This window comes from Taeniopygia guttata, chromosome 5 (genome assembly GCF_048771995.1).
Source record: "Taeniopygia guttata chromosome 5, bTaeGut7.mat, whole genome shotgun sequence".
NCBI lineage: Eukaryota > Metazoa > Chordata > Aves > Passeriformes > Estrildidae > Taeniopygia > Taeniopygia guttata.
Genome location: NC_133030.1, coordinates 41,903,001 through 41,920,731, shown reverse-complemented (window position 1 = coordinate 41,920,731; position 17,731 = coordinate 41,903,001). Strand labels below are relative to the sequence as shown.

The following is a 17,731-nucleotide window of genomic DNA, read 5'->3' as shown; positions in this document are numbered from 1 at the left end:
CATGCCCTGCAGAGCCACAGTAGCCTTCTGTGGCTTCCCTGCCAGGAGAGCCCAGGAAGCGCAACTGGGACAGCAGGAGATGTTATTGTCAGTCCTCTGCCCTTGGTGAGAAGTGGCAGCTCCTTGAGCAAGAGGTCTGTACCAGTTATGTGCATCTGGCTGTACTGGTCGGTTGGTACTTTCACCTGTCAGATGTGAGGCCTAGTGAATGGACCTGAGGGCATTCCCACTGCAGCTGTCATAGATCCTTTTCTGGGTGTTCTGGCAGTCTTGGAAAGATGTGGATATGAAGGTCAGCTTGAATGTTGTGCTGAGCAAAGGCATGGTGCTGTGGAGTCACATGTAGCCACCAGTGTTTCTGTTTGTAGAGGTGCTGGGTAAGAACCACCCCATCCTTGCCTTGCCTCTATGGTGTGCATTCTCTCTTCTTCCTGGGATTAAAGAAGATGTATTCAGTCTTACTTGAGCTCAACTCTTGCCCAGGGAAGGACTAGGCTAGGAGAAGGCAGCTCTGGGTCTACTTTGCTGACACCAGAGCTGGTAATGCTCCAGCTGTCATCCCTGGAAATACAGGCTAAGCAATGAGTGCCACTTCCCAAGTCCCTTCAGCAGTCTATGGCTCAGTGGACATTTGGAGTCAGGTGTCTGGGAGAGCCTGTGGAGAATTGTTAGCTGCTGCAGAAGCTGAGAGGCCCCCATTCTGTGCTGGTTGGAACAGCAAATGCTCTGGAGAGCAAAATCCTGGGGGTGTTAGAGGCCCTCCCAGCATGGACTAGCTGCAAATCCTCCCTCTTCTTGATCTCAGCCTGAATCTCTGCCTGGAGAAGCAAAGCCCTGACAGATGATTGTGCGGGTGGAGTTGCACCTCAGCCCAGAAGCCGAGCTAAATGGAAACAGCTTTGTTTTCCTAAGGCTGGAGTATGAGCAGAATTCGTGTTTATTTAGCAGGGAGTGGAAAGGGTTTGGTCCCTTGCCTCTTACCCTCAGGATGGCTGACCAGATGCTTTTGACTTTGGGCAGTGTGTATGGAGGGTCCTGTTGCTGCCACCTGAGAAGGTCCCTTTTGCCAGGAGTGCTGTGCATAAATCTGCAGCCAGCATCTGTGCAAGGGAGCTGTGCTGCCTGGATGGAGTGTATGTGCTGGGTGATGGCTGCTTGCAAAGCAAGGCATCCCTTCTCTAGGATGAGAAGCAGAGATGTCTGGGCCCTGCAAAGCATTTTCCCAGTAATGCAGGCAGAGAAAAGGACATAGCTGTGGTGAAAGGTGCTGAGACACTGTGCAGACAGCTTAATGCAGCTAAGCTCTTGAGGGCAGGGAGCTTCCTCTGAGAGGGTTCTGTTTAGGCAAGGCAGTTGCTGGGAGTTGCCTGGTGTTTTCAGGATGGAATAGGAAGAAGGCTGAGTTGCAACATGCCTGGCCCACTGATTTCTGATCTCAGACTCTCCTCTGAAGCACCCTGGAGGAGACATCTCCTCCCTTCCTGATGAGAGGAAGTGCTATATGCAGGCCTTGAGGAGCTGTGGCAAGTGCTCCTGGCCTGGAAACACTGGGAACTTCATGCCAGCAGGCAGGCTCTGCCAAAATCTCTGTTCTCTCTCCTGGAAGCAAAGGATTAGAACAGCAGGGAACAAGCAGATGGGAGGATCTTGGGTATGTGGCAGAGGTTGCTGGATGAAGAAAGTGTATTTCCCCCCATTTGAAAATTGTTCTCTTTCATTTGAAAATCCTGTCCTGGTGGTAGTCAAATGTCAAGCATGATCCTTTGCAAAGGGGAGTGAAGCCCATGGATGGATACAAAGCTGTCTGCCCTGGGGTCACCACTTAAAACACGACATTGAGAACTGTGGCTTGGCAAAATCAGCTTGATGAGCTTGTTGTCATTGAGGACTAGCAGATAGAACAAAAAGTTCACTGCAAGGTCACTTGCTTTTTAAAGATGCTGCTCCAAACAGAGGCATATTTGTCTTAATTGTTAAAGCAGGATCTGGAGCCTTCTGTCTTGCCAGCTTTGAACTTTCCACATTTATGAGAAAAAGGGGAACTTGCTTACTGCCTTACTTGGGTTGCTGACCAGTGTCCAGGACTGTTTGTCCACCACATATCTAGCACTAGGAGGAGGTCTATACTATCTACGTACTTACTGAATGCATCTTTGCTCTTCTGCTCACTTACGAGTGTCACTCAGTCCACATTTATGAGGGTTACAATTTATTAATATCCAAATATCGGAGAAAATAAAAGCCAGCCCTCAATGAGAAGCATCCCCCTGTTTAAGTGCATTCCTGTGGCATGGCCTGTGGCAGCTTTCCCACTTCATTTGGTCTGGGACCAGCCCAGGAGATCCGTAGTACATGATGTTAAATTCCCAGGGTAAAACACTGGTGCCAGCCTTGTGCCACGACAGTGTCTATGTTTGTAACTTGAACAGCATATTTTCTCAGTGCAGATAACCCCTAAATGCAGCTTTCTAAGTGCTTCCCTTTGGCAGTATGGTTTTTACAAGGTGGCTAAACATTTACATTCCTTGATCCAAAGCCAACTTTGAGTTGATATCTGAGACATTGTTAAAAAATTGAAACTAAAAAGCCAGTGCCACTCTGGGTGAGAATATGTCAAAAGGAAAATATGTCACTCAGGACAATGAGATCTCCATAAGCTCCAGATTTCGGCCACTTTCCTGCTTTGACATAGTCAAAAGTCCTTGGCAAGCTGGATGAGAAGCCTAAAGGAAAAAACTCAAGCTATTCAAGAGGAGTGTAAATGCCATTTTTCTTATATAAAAAAAACTCCTATTTTTGAATTACATTATATACCTTCTCTAGTCTGGCACCAGATTCAGTTGCTTTATTTTCTAGTGTTTTAAAGCTGTCAGCACCATTCTGGTTTATATGTTTTATGTATTTACTTTCTTGGGGGGTTGCATACCCTTCAGAGCAGCAGGAGAATAGCTGGCTTTCAGGCCCCTTTTTAAAACTCCAAATATGGTCTTTGCATTAGACCTGTTTTTTCTGTACCTCCTTGGGAGCCATTCCTACAGCTTAATGCAGCCTTTAGGCAGTTCAAATGTACTTTTCCTTCTAACTGAAAGAAGAGGGCTGCTACTGTCAGCTTAATTTGAGACTCCGTGCAAGAGGGCAGGGTGCATGGCAAATACATTCTACATGTGGTAGGTGAGGTAGTATAGAGAATCCAGTTTATAGCCTATTTTATATACTATACATATATCATTTGGAACGTTTATGACAATACAATTTATATAGCAGTTGTATAAAAAAGAAAGTTGTTAGAAGAGCACTAAGGCCACATGATCAAATGCTGTGAAGAGTTTTCCTAATGCCTGAATTTGGATTGCCATCTATCTTGCTTTTAGCTCCCTTGTGCCTGTGGATTGCTGCAGTTTCTCACACCTGACTGTGTGTTGCCTTTTTTGGTTTCAACTGGTACTTCATTGAAATCAAAGCTGTTCTCTTTAGTTGTGAATGTTTCACATAAATCACCAGTGCTAGCAGGAAACAAGGGATTAATTGAAGTTGATTGGATACAAGAATTGGTTGAAATGAAGATCTAAAAGTCTCCATATCAAATCTACTTGTTATCTTTTCCTTTCTTCAGAAGCATTCTGAGAAATGCTGCCCTGAGTTCTTGGTACTTGGTGGGATTGGCACCTTGCTCTCCACACCACCTCATTTTTTTCCACCTGTGTGAAGGCTCTCGTTTAGGCAGAAGCTAAACATCTAGGCAGGAATTAAGAAGACATTCAGGCTGGAAACATCTTATCTGTTACTGCTGAAGGAAAAATATCCTCTATGGAAGGAAGAAATCTGAAGGAGAGGCTAAGGTTATTCATAGTAGAAGTGGAAAGCAAATTAGTCAACAGAGGGTAACGTATGTGGTGCATACCAGGGGCTGACAGTGCTTAGGACCCAAGTCAGATGAGTTTTTTTCCTGTACACCCTGGACTCCTGCTCTGAGTCAAGGTATTCTTTATTGCCAGAAAAGATCTTGACAAATTGGAAAGAATTCTGAGGGAGGGAGGGAGCTGAGGGGAATGGTTAACAGACCCACATCTGCAAAACTGAGCCAAATGTTGGCCTTGGAGGATGAGGAACATACTTGGAGGCTGAGGCTATCAGGATGGGGCAGAGTGTATTAGGTTGCCTGTAGCCTTGGCAGGGTGGCCATGGTAATTTTTCCAATGGTATGGCTTTCTAAAAAGCAATGTGCCAAACTATTCCAGGGATGTAATGACAGGTTGATAATGACACTGGAGCTTTGCCTTCTATGACTTTAGAGCTCTGCTGTTGCAGAACTGGAGTCCAGGCGCTGCCAAAGCAGGTGCAGGGCTCCACATCTCTTCTCATTGAGGAGTCTGTGAAATCTGTTCCCCTCTTACAGTCCTTGGTATAGGTACTGAAGGCGATGTGAGAGAGCTGTAGAGCAGACTGATGGTCATGGTACTCCTGAAGTCTCTGGCTTTACCATCAGGCATCATGCTTATGTGGCCAGGAGCGTTCCTGGTTCCCAGACACATACTAGCCATTTGGCTAGTGAGCAAGGGGAGGGATGGAGCCAGTGCAGAGCAGTACAGACTGAAAATCACCGGGATGCTCATTCCCTGATCCTCGGCAGGGATGAGACGTCAAGAGTGGATAGCAAAGGCTACATCCCAACTCAGCTCTCATGGATTGAGCACTGCAGGTGCAGGAATCATGTGTGTGGCTGGGGATGGAGGAATGTGAGAAGACCTAACAACACTGAGGTAATAGATCCAAAGGCCAGGACATCCTGCTGGGTGTTTAACCATTATTTTAGCTTAAAATATGTCTTAGATCTACAGTGTTCCCAGGATGAGTGGGAGACCACCTGCTGTAGATGAAAAGCCTTCACTTCTTCAGATGAGAGCACTACACACATCTCTTCTCGTTGTTGCTCTCATGCTGTGTGTGTGTGTTCAGCCACAAACTCTTCACCCCACTCACATGTCTGGGATGAGAGAGGCTTTTCCAGCCCTCTCTGTGTCCTGTGTAGAGCAGTGGGCAGGCAGCTGGCTCCCCCAGCTCCCAGGGGTGCATGTGGGTGCGAGGATGAATAGGCTAAAGTGTTTTTTCAGGGCTTTGAAGCTGGCAGCCTAGTGAAGGGGGTGGGTGTTGCTAGTCAACAAGATGGAAATGAAACTCAAATGGGCTTGTTTTCTCACTGTGTTATGGGGGAGATGAGTGACCTCCCTGCAGCCAATGTTGAGCTTTTCTCTGGCTAATGCCTCTGCAGCAGGTTTCATTAGATGGCAGCCAGGCCCTCAGCTCACAGCTGCTGTGTCTTGTGGAAACAGAGGGCCCTTTGAGATGGAGATCTGTGTGCTTGTGTGCAGAAGCACAGGTTGATATGTTGTCCTCTCCTCTTGTATACCACTGCCCTAAATACAGATCCTTCCCTGCCAGGTAGGACCCTGTACTGGGGAGCACGGGGAGTAGGAGAGGGGGAGAGGAGGTGTTGCTGTGGTTGGTGGGAGTTGAAACCTCAGTGGGGTGGTCACATTGCATGACTGACAGCCCAGCTCTGACTATGCCTGCAGCTTATGCAGGGGTTTGTGATGGCTCACAGGCTGCAGCCATGGGGTGATGTGTGCAGCAAGATGGTGACATTGATGGAAACCTGCATGTGATGGCAGCTGTTAGGATGCTTCTGGACGTGCCTCTAATCACTAAGGTGTGACACTACCTGTGTGACTGCATTAGGCAGCAGTGCTGTGCCTGTTGATTGTGCTGCTCAGCACCAGCTCCTGCCAATAGAGGCAGCTTTCTCATTGTTCCAGCCCAAAGGAGTGTGCAGCTGAGCACCACAGGCCAGCCTGAGCAGTTCTGCCAGAGAGGTGGTAGTTTGCCTGGTCTCCCTCACCATCTAAATCCCTATTTTATTTAATCTGTGGAGTGTTCAAGGTATAGCCCAAATGTGGCATTTGTAATCAAGTAACCTGGCATGTTTCCTCTGTTGACTCCACTTGGAGCTCAGAGCAGTTTCAGGCTGCATTTTATTTTTGGCATTGGCCTGCACTTCAGCTCTGGAGACAAGCAGATTGCAGACAGCTCTTTATCACATTTGGCATTTGGAAATCATTATTCTGGCCATTCTATGGATCAGCACTAAGGTCTGATGGATCCAAGCATGAGCACAATCTGCAGCTCCTGGTGACCACCTGATGCCATGCCCTTGAGCAGGGCATGTTTCTGCAGCCTCGCTGGGCCAGGCAGGTGCTATTCCCATGCTTGGAGAGTTGGACTTTTTCCAGGGAGTCAGTTGCTCACTGCCTAATACATGACAGCAAAGAAGAGAATTCAACAGAGTGGCAGGTGGCATGTGTGGCACATGTGGCAAGGGAAAGGTATTTAATGTCAGCAGAGAGCTGTGTGGAGGCATGTGAGCAGCCACTTTGGCTAAGGAGCAAATCGGATCCCAAGAGACTGGTTAAAAAGAACTTGTTAGTTGTCTGTGAGCTGAGAGGGGTTCAGTTACATATGTGGTGTCTGGCAACTCCTGAACAGATAAAATTAGAGTTCCCAACCCTCTCCCTCTCTGTTCTCATACAATACATGGCAGGCTGGGAGTCAGCTAGGATGGCTCTGCAGCACTAGCACTGCTTTGGGGGCCAGAAGAAGGAAGATGCCATGGTAATGGTGGAGTCTGAGCTTGGTGGCATGAAGCAGACAGCTGGTGACTCTGCTGTCCCATGGACTTGCACATCTGTTTGTAGTTTGTAGTGAGAGGTTCAGAGAACCTGCCTTGCCTTACATCAAATGCTGGGAAGCATGGGCTGCAGACTTCATGGTCTACCTTATTTGAATGGGAGGTACCAGGGCTGAAGACTCCAGCAGGAGGGACAGCAGGCAGGTTTCAGTGGTATTTCTGCTGCCCCTGGAGATAATAAACTGAGCCAGGATTTATGGACCTTATGTGGGTGGGCTTGAAGTCAGGTACCTTGTATGGTGTGGTTTTCCCCCTCCTCCCTGAGTCTTAACAGAGCTGTCTTCCTTGTCAGCATGTTTGGGAGCTAATTGATAATAAACTTGAGTGCTCTTGAAGCAATGCCTCTCCTGTGCTCCGGGGTCTGCAGACTGATCCATGAATCCTTTCTGCCTGCTGAGGAACCTATTTGGAATCCAAGAAAGGGGAAGTTTCTGGTTTGCAGTCAATTTACTGCTTTCCAAGGCTGGCTGCTTCTCTTTCTTCCATAGACACAGATGCTGGTGTTAAGGCTGCCCATTCTTCTGTTATGCTTTAGTGGAAAATCAGCAACTGCTGAGCATTACAAAGGGGGAAGTGAATCACTGATTTTGGTCCCTGTGGCCCCAAGCAGGGAGGGCATCTTGCCAGAGGGACAGGCAGATGGACAAGACAGACACCAAGTATATTGTTCAGCATTTAAAATCGAGGGGACAACCTGTCTGTTGTCCTGGCAGGTTATCAGGGGCTGAGCATGACTCAGTCCCTGTCCTGGCTGAGCCCACTCATCTTGGAGATGCACATGCAGGCTGCAGTCTGGAGTAGCTGGGGTGGACTTACCAGTGCTGCAGTGGTGCCCTCCATGGGACTCTGCTCCCAGCCCCAAGGGCAGCACGTGTCCTTTCTGGGTACCTGGAGGCAGCAACTGTATCCCAAGCAGCAAGCTGGTTGTATTGGGAGAGATGGAGCTTGTTGAGCCCTGAGATGGGGTCTTCTGGACCCTGGGAAGTTAAATTTCTTCTCTGAGAGCTGCTCATCTTCAGATTTGTTTTGGCCAGTGCTATTGTTGCCCTTCTGAGAATTGCTCCTTAGGTTCCAATAGTCTCTGTCATCTCTCCCTGATGTTCAGCATGAACATCAGAAGATTTGTTTCCAGCTGGAAGAGTAAATTTCCAATCCTCATCGCTCCAGCCCTTGCCTTGTCTGGGGTTAGTGCCCCTCCCTGCTGACCACACTGCCCAGGACTCACTCTCTCCACAGTGCCTCAAGCTATCCACCCTGCTGTGGTCTGTCAGGCTTTGGCTGGGGAGAGGGTGAGGCAGACTGGATGAAAAACCAGTAATACTCTTGTGGTACTTGGCTCTGCATTTCCTTTACACAAATAGAAAAAAACCACCGTTTCCCAGCTCACTAGCAATCTGGCCAAAGTCAACAGCTGGATGAAGAGCGGCCGATAGAAGCTAAATCCAGGAAAGACTGAGGTGTTGCTGCTGGGGAGAGGGAAGTGCTTTGAAGAGTTTGCCACCTTTGCCTCACTCCAAGGAGGATGCCTGGCGTTAAGTCACTAAGAGAACAGTTTGCCCACCTGTATTCCCTCTGGCTTTTGCTTACCCAGAGAACTATGACCATCAGAAGTGAGCAGAGATTTGAAAATGCTTTCTATATACAGTGGGTTAGAAAAACAGTATTGTTTTCTGGATACCTCAGTCTCAGTGATTTAGACTTGCTTATTGTGACTCTGCACATCTAATTTTGAAATTGCAGGCTTCAAAAATCCCTGTGGCTGATTCAGAAAACAGAAATCGTCCTATCCATCTGTGCAGTTTCTGTGAGTCTGCCAGCTCAGTCCTCAGTAGAGTGAGAGGAAATCACTCACCTGCTCTGTTCAGAGAACAGGCAACTTGTAGGTTCATCTGGGACTCGCAGGAGAGCCATGATATCCAGAACATACAATATTTTTGTACCTTCTCTACCCTGCTAAGACTAATGTAATTACAGAGCAGAGTGTAAGTGGTACCAAAATTCATTAAAAATAAAATGTTTACACACAAAAGTGCTGTGGCGATGTGTGGGATCCCTTGCTGAATGAAATACAAGTGTTATTTGGGTCCTGCAGGGATAGGTATCACTAGAATGTAGGGTACCAGATCTCCCTTAGTTCTCTTGACTTTTAGCCTGTGTCCTCAGACTTATAGAGAATCCAGGCCAGTGACCTGCACCTCAGAATAGGGCAGCTAAAAGTGCTTGTCGGATGGTTTTCAACTGTTGCAGATGTGGGTCAGTCTGTCTGCACAGCTCCTTCCTATTCCAAATCTCTGAATTTTGGTAAGAACCTAATACCTATAGGTATTTCCATGTGAAGGTGACTGAGGTCTCTCAGTTCTCAGCTGGACCTTTCAGCTGGTAGAAATCAGCAGGAGCACCCACATCCATGCTCCAGGAAGGAGAACTCTGATCCCTCCTCCTTCCCTCCTGCAGGGTCCCATGTTCTGTCCTGGACCACTGCTGCTGTGAGCTCCAGAGGTGGATGCTACAGGACAGCCCAGAGGGAGAGGTGTCCTAGGTGTCTGCATGCTCATTTTGCCCTACAGGCTGTGCCTGACACAGAGAAAGTTGTCAGCAGCTCTGATGGATGAAGAGCAGGCAGTTGTCTGTAAAAGAAGAGACCACTGCCTCTTTGCAGAGATCTGTGCTGGCCATGTGCCTGGCTGAAGGAGTGGAAGTGAGAGATACCATGTTGAGGGAGGCTGTAAGACCGAATGAATATGAGACCCTGGTACTTTAAGTGACTGGAACATAGTGCTTGAAGTGTCAAACTCCTCTGCTTCTTCATTGTCTCTTCTCAGGCAGGTGGAGGCATGGAACATGGTAACACAAGCTCCACACTCTGCTAATTTGGAGCTACCCCATCTGTTTCCCATCCTCACTTTTCCCTCTAGGACAGCCACACCACTGAGAGAACCTGTGGCAGTGCAGATCCCTGGGAACTGGCCAAGCTCTGGCCTGATGTTTATTAAGATCCATCAAATGTTCGGGGATTGCTAATGGCTTCTGATCAGATCTGTACTGCTGTGGTGAGCTTAGGTGTATTTCCTGAGACACTTCAAGCAAGCCAGTCCCTGCCTGCCCAGCATAGACTGACTCTGAAGGTTTGGAGGGAAAAAACTCTGTTTTGTTTTCCCTGACCATGAGCCAGCTGCTCAGCATGACAAATTGAGATGGAAAGATGCCTTTTGTCATTGACTTCTGTAGCCCAGGCTTGAATGGTATTACTCAACTCAGTCCACAAATCCCAGTGCTCATCCGCCTAGAATAGAACCAAATAAACAAATTAATTCAAAGCAAATCTAACCCCCCACACCTCCTCCCTGATTCAGCTCACACTGGAATGCTTTGCCAATGGGATCTCAGTAGGATGACTTTTCCTCAAGTGTTGCAAACCATAATGTTCCTACTCTGTTTTTCCTTCGTGAAGTTGGCACTGCCCCTTGTAGTAAGGTCATGTAATCCCTCTTTCTTTGGAACTGAAATGCTAATGATTATTTATTTAAAGCCCTTCACATGTTGTTATTATGGGGTTTTGTGGGTTTTGTTACAAAATTTGGTAATCCTGGGAATGACAAGAGATATTCCTAAAGACAAAGGGTGAAGTTCCTTTGGGCAGGCAGCATGTAGAGCCCAGCCAAGCTCTGCTACTTGCATTCCGTTTTCTCAAGGGTAGACATGATGTGAGGGTTTTCAAGCAGAAGAGCTGATATTTCCCTGTGTTATGCTACCTGTCACCTTCACCCAATGACTCTTCAGATCTCAGGGCCAGCACTAAGACAGTCACTGGTGTTTGGGGGAATGCAAACACCATTCTTTTCCTCAGGGTGCTTCCATCTCTGCAGTAAAGACCTTGGAATCCCAGCTATATTCGCCCATAGGAGTGTGCTTGGGATCTCTTACTAGAGATCAGAGATCAAATGTGCCTGAGCTTCCAAGGCTTGGTAGCTCCTCCCTAGCCTCCCTAGAGTTCCATATGGCTTTTCCTTTGTCACTAACAAAACTAGCAGTAGCACACCAGGTGACATGACAGGCATCCAAAGTTCCTTTTCTGGCTGCAGGGCTGAATTAGTAGCTCAGAAATGTGTGGGCAGGTCATGCCTGGCTGCCTGGGGACCTTCTGGGGTAGGTGGTACTCTGCAGAATCTCAGTGGAGCTTCTGAAAGGAACTGAGACAGACCTGAAATAAGGTTCACTTCTCTTTAATTATTCTGGCTAGCCTTGCTGATTATTGAAAAACGAGCATTATTTGCTGTCCTCATCTCAGTATAGATCTTGATTTTAACAAGACAAGAAATATTTTTGTCAGCACACTCTCCTCTCCTGAAGAGGTTGTATCGGGAGTTTGGGAATCCACTGCTGAGGTTTTTGCAGAAGGAAGACAGCTGTGCTGCTGCATGTGGGCATGCTTTCTAGTAAGGAATCATTTGGCTTCAGTTTGCAGATGCTGTTAGCTCTTTATACCTGGCATTTTGTTCCTGTGGAGAAACCTGTGCCCTCTAATCAGAGCACCTCTTAATCTTCTTTATCTTAAATTGAAGGGATTGAATACTTTAGGTTTTTTACAGAAAGGCATTTTCACCAGTCCCCCAATTATTCTGTCATATTTTTTCCTGTATTCTCTCAATGTGTTTGACATCCCTTAGAAGACGTGACATACTTTACATCACAGCTAGGATGACATTATAGCATGTATAGACCCTCCTGTGATGAGGACGTGTAGGGAGGCAAAAATACCTCCCTGTTCCTGTAGTGTTTCAATGTCCTAATGTCAGGGCATTGAACTGACAGTTCATATTTAATTGCTTGTCATTAGCCCTGAAATCTTTTCTGAATTGCTGTTTTCCAGGATCATCTCCAACTATCTGCAGCTGCTGCCTGCATTCCTTCTTCCTAGAAGTGTAATCCTGCATTTGGCTCCATTAAAAATCCCATGTTGCTTGGATGTATTTACCCTCCACAGAGATCCAAACTGCTCTGTGTGATTGCTCTGTTCTCATCACGATACACCACATTGCAAATTTTTGTGTCAGCAGCACACATTATCAATGTTGATTGTATGTTTATTTAGAAATAAAAAATATTTATTTCCAGATGAAATTCTTGAATCGTGCCAGGCCTCATACTGATCACCCTGGAACCCATCTAATTCCCTCCCCAGTGACAACTACTTCTTGTGTTCTGTTTCACAGCCAGTTTGTTATTAATTTTGCATGTGCCTGATTGACATTGTATTGCCTGTTTATTTTTGTATTGAAATAGCATAGGCTCTCAGATGGTTAGTGTGCATGTGTCTAATTCTATCAAATTATTAAAATGGACTCCTTTGATGAGAGTGGTTCTTCACACACCTCCTTGACTCGATGTCACTTTGTATTCCTTTTGTTTAGTTCCCAATTAATTGACCTGTACGTCATCTTTTCCATTGTTCAGGGCTGATTTTGGGCTTGCTGGCTGACAGTTACCTTGTGTGTTGTTCTTGACCTGCTTGAATACCAGCACAGCATGAGCTCCCTTTCCATCTCCCCAGATCTTATTGTTATTCCGAGCTATCCAAGGAATGTCTGCAAGGCACGGCTGCTGTCAGCCAATTCTCATTGAATCACCCAGTCCTGTTTGGTTTAGAAATTTGCTTCCCTGTAGACACTGTAACACCATCTCCTGTGCTGACTGTGACAGGGAAGATGGCAAAAACCATAGAATGGGATAGACCTCTTTAGGCACTTCAGTGGGAAGTGCCACTCTTTGCCTCAGCCACTTAGTCAGAGATGGAGGTGTTGGACAGGGTATGCAGAAGAGTTGTCAGTACTGAAGTTCAGTTGCAGAGGCATCCAAGGCTGGAACTTTCAAAGAAACCCAAGGGACATGTGGGCAGCCAACTTATTTTGGCCATTGGCTGTACCAAGCCTTTTTCCTTGTAGGTAGTGCAGGTGAGTGTGAGATACTTTTGTTGGAAAGCAGAGTACCCACTTGGAGGCTTAGTGCTGCAGTCAGGAAAATGGGAGCAAGTGCAGTAGATCCAAGATCTTTAACACAAAGAGCTCTGCCTTGTGGTCTACGAGGCTTTATAAAAGAGTGTGTACGAGATGTGACCTTCAGAGCTGGATGGCTTCTCTATGCTTAGTCCCCCGAGAGTACCAAAAGCCATAAATGCAGTTAGTGCAGAAAGTTTTAACTGCTCTTGCAGATTTGAGTTCTTGGTCATTCTCTCATTTGTGACTCTCATGGGCCAAGTTTTGTGTATTTGCTTTTTGTGTATTTGCTGGCCTCTTCTCCCCCTGTCTTACTGTGTTTTTAGTGCTTGTTTGGGGCTGGGAAGGCAGGTCCTGAGAAAACTTCCACCATAAGAACAAGTGTACTTGGAGCTGCTTATGTTTGCTATGGTCAAGGAACAGACCTTGAGTGTGATGGGCAGAGGTTCTTCAAGGCAGCTGAAGCATCCCTGTGGAAGGACAGCCGGATGTGATGGTACAGAGAGGGTGTCTTGGCGAATACTGTGTCCTGCCAGGCTCAGGACACGGGGCATGGTTCCTAGAGGGAAACAGTGTGCCATGGTGATGACTGAAAGTAGGGGAGGAGTGGGATCCTACACAGGTAGATAAATCTCTGTGTCCAGGTGGCAGCTTAGGCAGCTTGGCAGAGAATGTTGATGCAAGACACATTGGTGGACAGGCACTGTGGTTTAGTCCACATTGGTGGACAGGCACTTGTGAGGCATATTGGTTCATTTTTTCTCTTCTACAGGATTCAGAGCAGAATTGGCTCTCCTGTCTCCCCTCAGCACACAGGGTCATCAAGGACTGTCCGGCGCTACCCAACCAGCAATTCCCAGCTCACCTCTAATGCACTCCCCAACGGGAATGGACATGAGCAGAGCAGATCTGGCCCACATGCTGTTTCCCAGGAGCACACCTTGTCTGCAAAGGGTAAGGTCTATAGGGCTGTCACTCTTTTGGGGCTTCTTGTTGGGGTCATGGGAAAGGGCAACATTTTGACTGGGGACTCCAAGAAACCATGGACTCCCAGGACTGTGCTGCTCAGTGGAATAAAAGAGAAGGTCAGCAGCATGGGCATTTCTGGGCTTGGCACAGAAAGGGGCCCTACTGAAGGAGGACACATCAGGGTAGCAAAATGCTGATGGCTTGAGACAGGAGCCAGGGGATATGACAACTGCATCTCAGAGATGTTGAACATCACCCCAGCGCACTGCCCTGCAGGGGAATTGCCTCAGTCTGTAGGAATGGTGTCTTCCAGCTTACTCCTCAGTCTGAGCAGCTCTCAAGGTCAGATTGTGCAACCAGCATCTATTTCTTCCCTTTGGCTGCTGCCTTGATGCCTTCTGACATGAGCAGGGATTAGGCCAGGCTGCTGGGACATGCAGATGCTGAGCACAATGCTTTCCTAACTAGGACAGATGCCAGTTGTCTTCTGCAGCTTGGTTCACTCCTGAAGCCATGATTTCCCAAGGAAGCATCATGTGGCACCTCAGCCCCTATAAGTAGGGCCATGAACCTGGTTGAAGCTGTAATCTGAAAGTGGGGATTGAAACGGAGCGGGGTGAGCACAGCAAGGGCAGCACATGACAGTTCCACTGGAGTGGGATGGAAGGCTCTGGTGTCAAACCAGCTGGTTACACAACAGTTCTGTCTGTTGACCATTTTCCACAAGTCGCAAAGAGCTCTGAGTGTGATTTCCCATCATATGGGAGGATGGTGAAAGACCAGAAGAGGACCATAGATACCTGCAGGGGGTCAGGGGACACCTGTAGGGTGACAATGGTTTTCTTAAAACCTGGTGCTCTCTCTTCTGGATGACAGTGTGTTTATGAGGGAAGACTTACAGTGGTTTAAGAGCAGCCAGTCTTCTGACTACTGATGTGGCTGGAGAAAGAATATTGCTTAAAGTGAAAAAAATCCCTTTATGATGGTTAGTTAGTGCATGTATGTCCCTTCATACTCTTAGGCCACTGTAAATAGGCAGCTTGCTGCTTGCCATTGTTCATGTGTTGACAAACTCTTACAGATGCTGGAGCGGAAAACAGGCTGGAGTGAGCAGGGGCAAGGAGAGACAGAATCACAGAATTGCAGAGTCAGCTAGGTTGGAAAATACCTTTAAGATCGGGACAAATCAATGATATAATACCACCTTGTCAGCTAGGCCATGGCACTAAGTGCCACATCCAGCCTTTTCAAAAACACCTCCAGGGGTGGTGACTCCACCACCTGGGGGAGGGACATAAACCCCTCTTTGCGCTGGGAATGCTTTGGAGCTTGAGCTGCAAATAACAGCTCCCCTGGCCTGGAGATGCTGTTTCCATTTAGCACTCTTTTTCTTTCATAGGGGCCAACCTGACAGAGAAGATTAGAAAGATAAAAATTGTCTTCACACCCACCATCTGCAAACAAAAGTGCCAGAGTGGGCGCTGCTACAACAGCTGCGAGAAAGGAGACACCACCACTCTCTATAGCCAAGGGGGGCATGACCACGACCCCAAATCTGGCTTCCGCATCTGTGAGCACCCCTATGTCCTCCACCTACTTTCTTGCCTGTCTCCCTACTCTTCCTGTTTTTCCTGACTTGACAGACTAAGGACTTGGGCTGCTGTAGGGAGGGGAAGCAATGGCTACTCTCAGTGCCTTGGAAGATGTCTTCTGGGGTCTTTGGGGCTTACTCTCGCTCTAGGGGAGGAAGACAGACTTTGCCATATTGCTCTCTTTCCTGGGCAAGCATATCCTGTTTCCATCTTACCCTGGGTAGAGGGGATGTATGTGTTTGAGTCAGGCTTGCAGCCAAGCCTCACCATGTCCTTCTCAGAGCCAGCTCACTGCTTTAGTTGGCATCCAGTCTTGGGGCTGACTTTCATCACCTAATTTCCTCCTGTTCTCTCCTTTCACCCACATGGCAGCCAGGAGAGCTGGCTCCAGGTTGCAAACTGCTCTTATAAACAGGGCTTGCTGAAACCACTGCTCACTTTTCAGAGCCACTGGAATTGCTCATCAAGTCACTGGGATATCCAGCTGTGGGTTGGTCACATTGTCTTGGAGCGAGCTGGTGGGAGAAACATGCTAGACTTGTTGGGACTTATCCTCTAAGTGCCTCTGTATCACTCAAATTCTTCTAGCACTGAGAGAATGAAAAGTCTTGCTGTTGGGGACACTGATGGAAGATTGTGTTCACAGAAATTTCTGCCTAGGTCCCAGTTCAAAAATGGGCCTCCTCCCCTTAAACTGGGTTCTCGGCTTGAGCAAATGAGCTTGAAAGAGGATGGGTGTTCATCCCCTGGGATGAACCTGACAAGCCATCCAGGAATGTGGAGCAGCAGTGTCTCATCTCATACTGAAATGAGTCAGGATAATCTGTCAAGGAATCCCATGCGTTGCTTGAGTTTAGTTCACACTGAACCCATGCTCTGGGTTGTTCCAAGCATGATGAGGTCAGAAAGGACATGACTTTGGTTTCATCTGTGGATGCTTTTTCTGAGCCTGTGCAGATGAATTACTCCTCATTCTTTTGTCCCACTCCACACTTCTCCCACATGAACTGCTGGCAGGGCTAGGGCTGGATGTGAGACAGGCTCTGAGGATGTGGCTTTCTGCCTGCTCTGTCTGTGTCTCCCATCCTGCTGAGTTGCCTTCTGGGCTAGGAGTAAAAACCCTGCCAAGTGGGGAGGGGGCGATGCAGAAGTGAAGAAATTGGGCAGACTTGGCTACATATGGCTGCCATGGCTCCTGACCCACTCCAAAAGATCCTGCCATGCCAGCAACGCCGCCTTGGCAGCCCCTCAGGACATGGGTGCCCCAGCCTGGCTGTGGCCCCAGAGCCCAAGGGAGGGTTCATCTTCTTCAAGCCATGACTCCAGTTGTGAACAGAGCCTGGGGAAGATGGGACTTGCCTCCAGGCTACAAGTGCTGACCCCAGCCCAGTGCTGGACCTAGTCCTTGGGACATCATGGGGTTAGTGCTGTCCAGGTGCAGCTGTCTGGCGTCCCCCAGCTGCCCTTGGCTAGAGCCAGTGTCTCAGTTTCTCCTCTAAGCAGACCTCTCTTTGCCTTGCAGACTTCTGTCAGATCCCCTGCCTGAATGGAGGGCGCTGCGTGGGCCGGGATGAATGCTGGTGCCCCTCCAACTCCACAGGGAAGTTTTGCCACCTGCCAGCTCCCTCTTTGGAAAAGAAGCAAGGAGGAAGTGGCCCAAAACCCCCAGCTGGCAGCTCCATGAGGCACTCCACATATACCCTGCCCTTGTCCAACCAGCTTGGTGAGCATGGCCAAAGGTTCCAGACTCCACATTTTACTCCTTCTTGTGTGCTCCTCAGACCTTTTCTAACCAGCCTGAGGAAGCCACTACCTCCTTATGCTTGCTGTTTCAGGCCAGGTTGTTAGACAGGAGGTTTCCCTAGTTTCTTATGGAGATTTTGGTAGGTTTGTCCTCTTTTTAGGCCAGACAAATATTTTCTCTTAGACACAGTCTTCCTCTAGATTTCCTGGTGGGCTCAGTCTTCCTCTCCTCCCATTTGACTTTGCTCATGATGATACTCTTTGGGTGCCAAATTGTTGCCAGATTGTCGCAAATGTGGTGTCAACTCATCTTCCAGCTTCCCTAAACCCTTCTCTGGTGAATGTCCACGTCAACCACCCTCCAGAAGCCATAGTGCAAATTCACCAGGTGGCCAGGGTGCGGGCTGACGCAGAGGCATCGGAGGAAAACAGTGTGGAGGCAGTCCTGGTGCCTCAGCTGACTGCTGTGCCCTGGTACACATATTCCCATGGGAATGGGAACAGCATTGCCACTGAGAGTAGACAGCAACAGCAGAGAGCCCCAGGGCTGCTGGGGAGGTGCTTTCGGGAGGCTCTCCATGGGCAGGTAAGAATCTGAAAGTATTGGTGTATTTCTCATTCTGGGGTAGGGGAGCATTGGCTTTTGGGGTACAGGGGGTGGCTTTATTCTGTGAAGCTGTTCAGCATCATCA

General features: G+C 48.0%; 2 protein-coding genes across 6 annotated transcripts in view; one reads left to right on the top strand and one right to left on the bottom strand.

Annotated features, from left to right (window-relative positions):
- The window catches only part of LTBP2 (latent transforming growth factor beta binding protein 2), a 71,491-nt gene that overhangs the window by 18,609 nt on the left and 35,151 nt on the right, over nucleotides 1-17,731 (top strand). For 4 of the 5 annotated variants that reach the window (XM_030274686.4, XM_030274685.4, XM_072930258.1 and 1 more), the window contains exons 4-7: nucleotides 13,508-13,689; nucleotides 15,104-15,274; nucleotides 16,819-17,019; nucleotides 17,357-17,625. In XM_030274686.4, coding sequence (XP_030130546.4) covers nucleotides 13,508-13,689; nucleotides 15,104-15,274; nucleotides 16,819-17,019; nucleotides 17,357-17,625 — 823 coding nt within the window. The remainder of the gene's footprint in view (nucleotides 1-13,507; nucleotides 13,690-15,103; nucleotides 15,275-16,818; nucleotides 17,020-17,356; nucleotides 17,626-17,731) is intronic. The other variant, XM_072930259.1, reaches the window with a different exon arrangement.
- Nucleotides 1-17,731, bottom strand: part of FCF1 (FCF1 rRNA-processing protein) — a 97,690-nt gene that overhangs the window by 71,099 nt on the left and 8,860 nt on the right. The window lies entirely within an intron of this gene.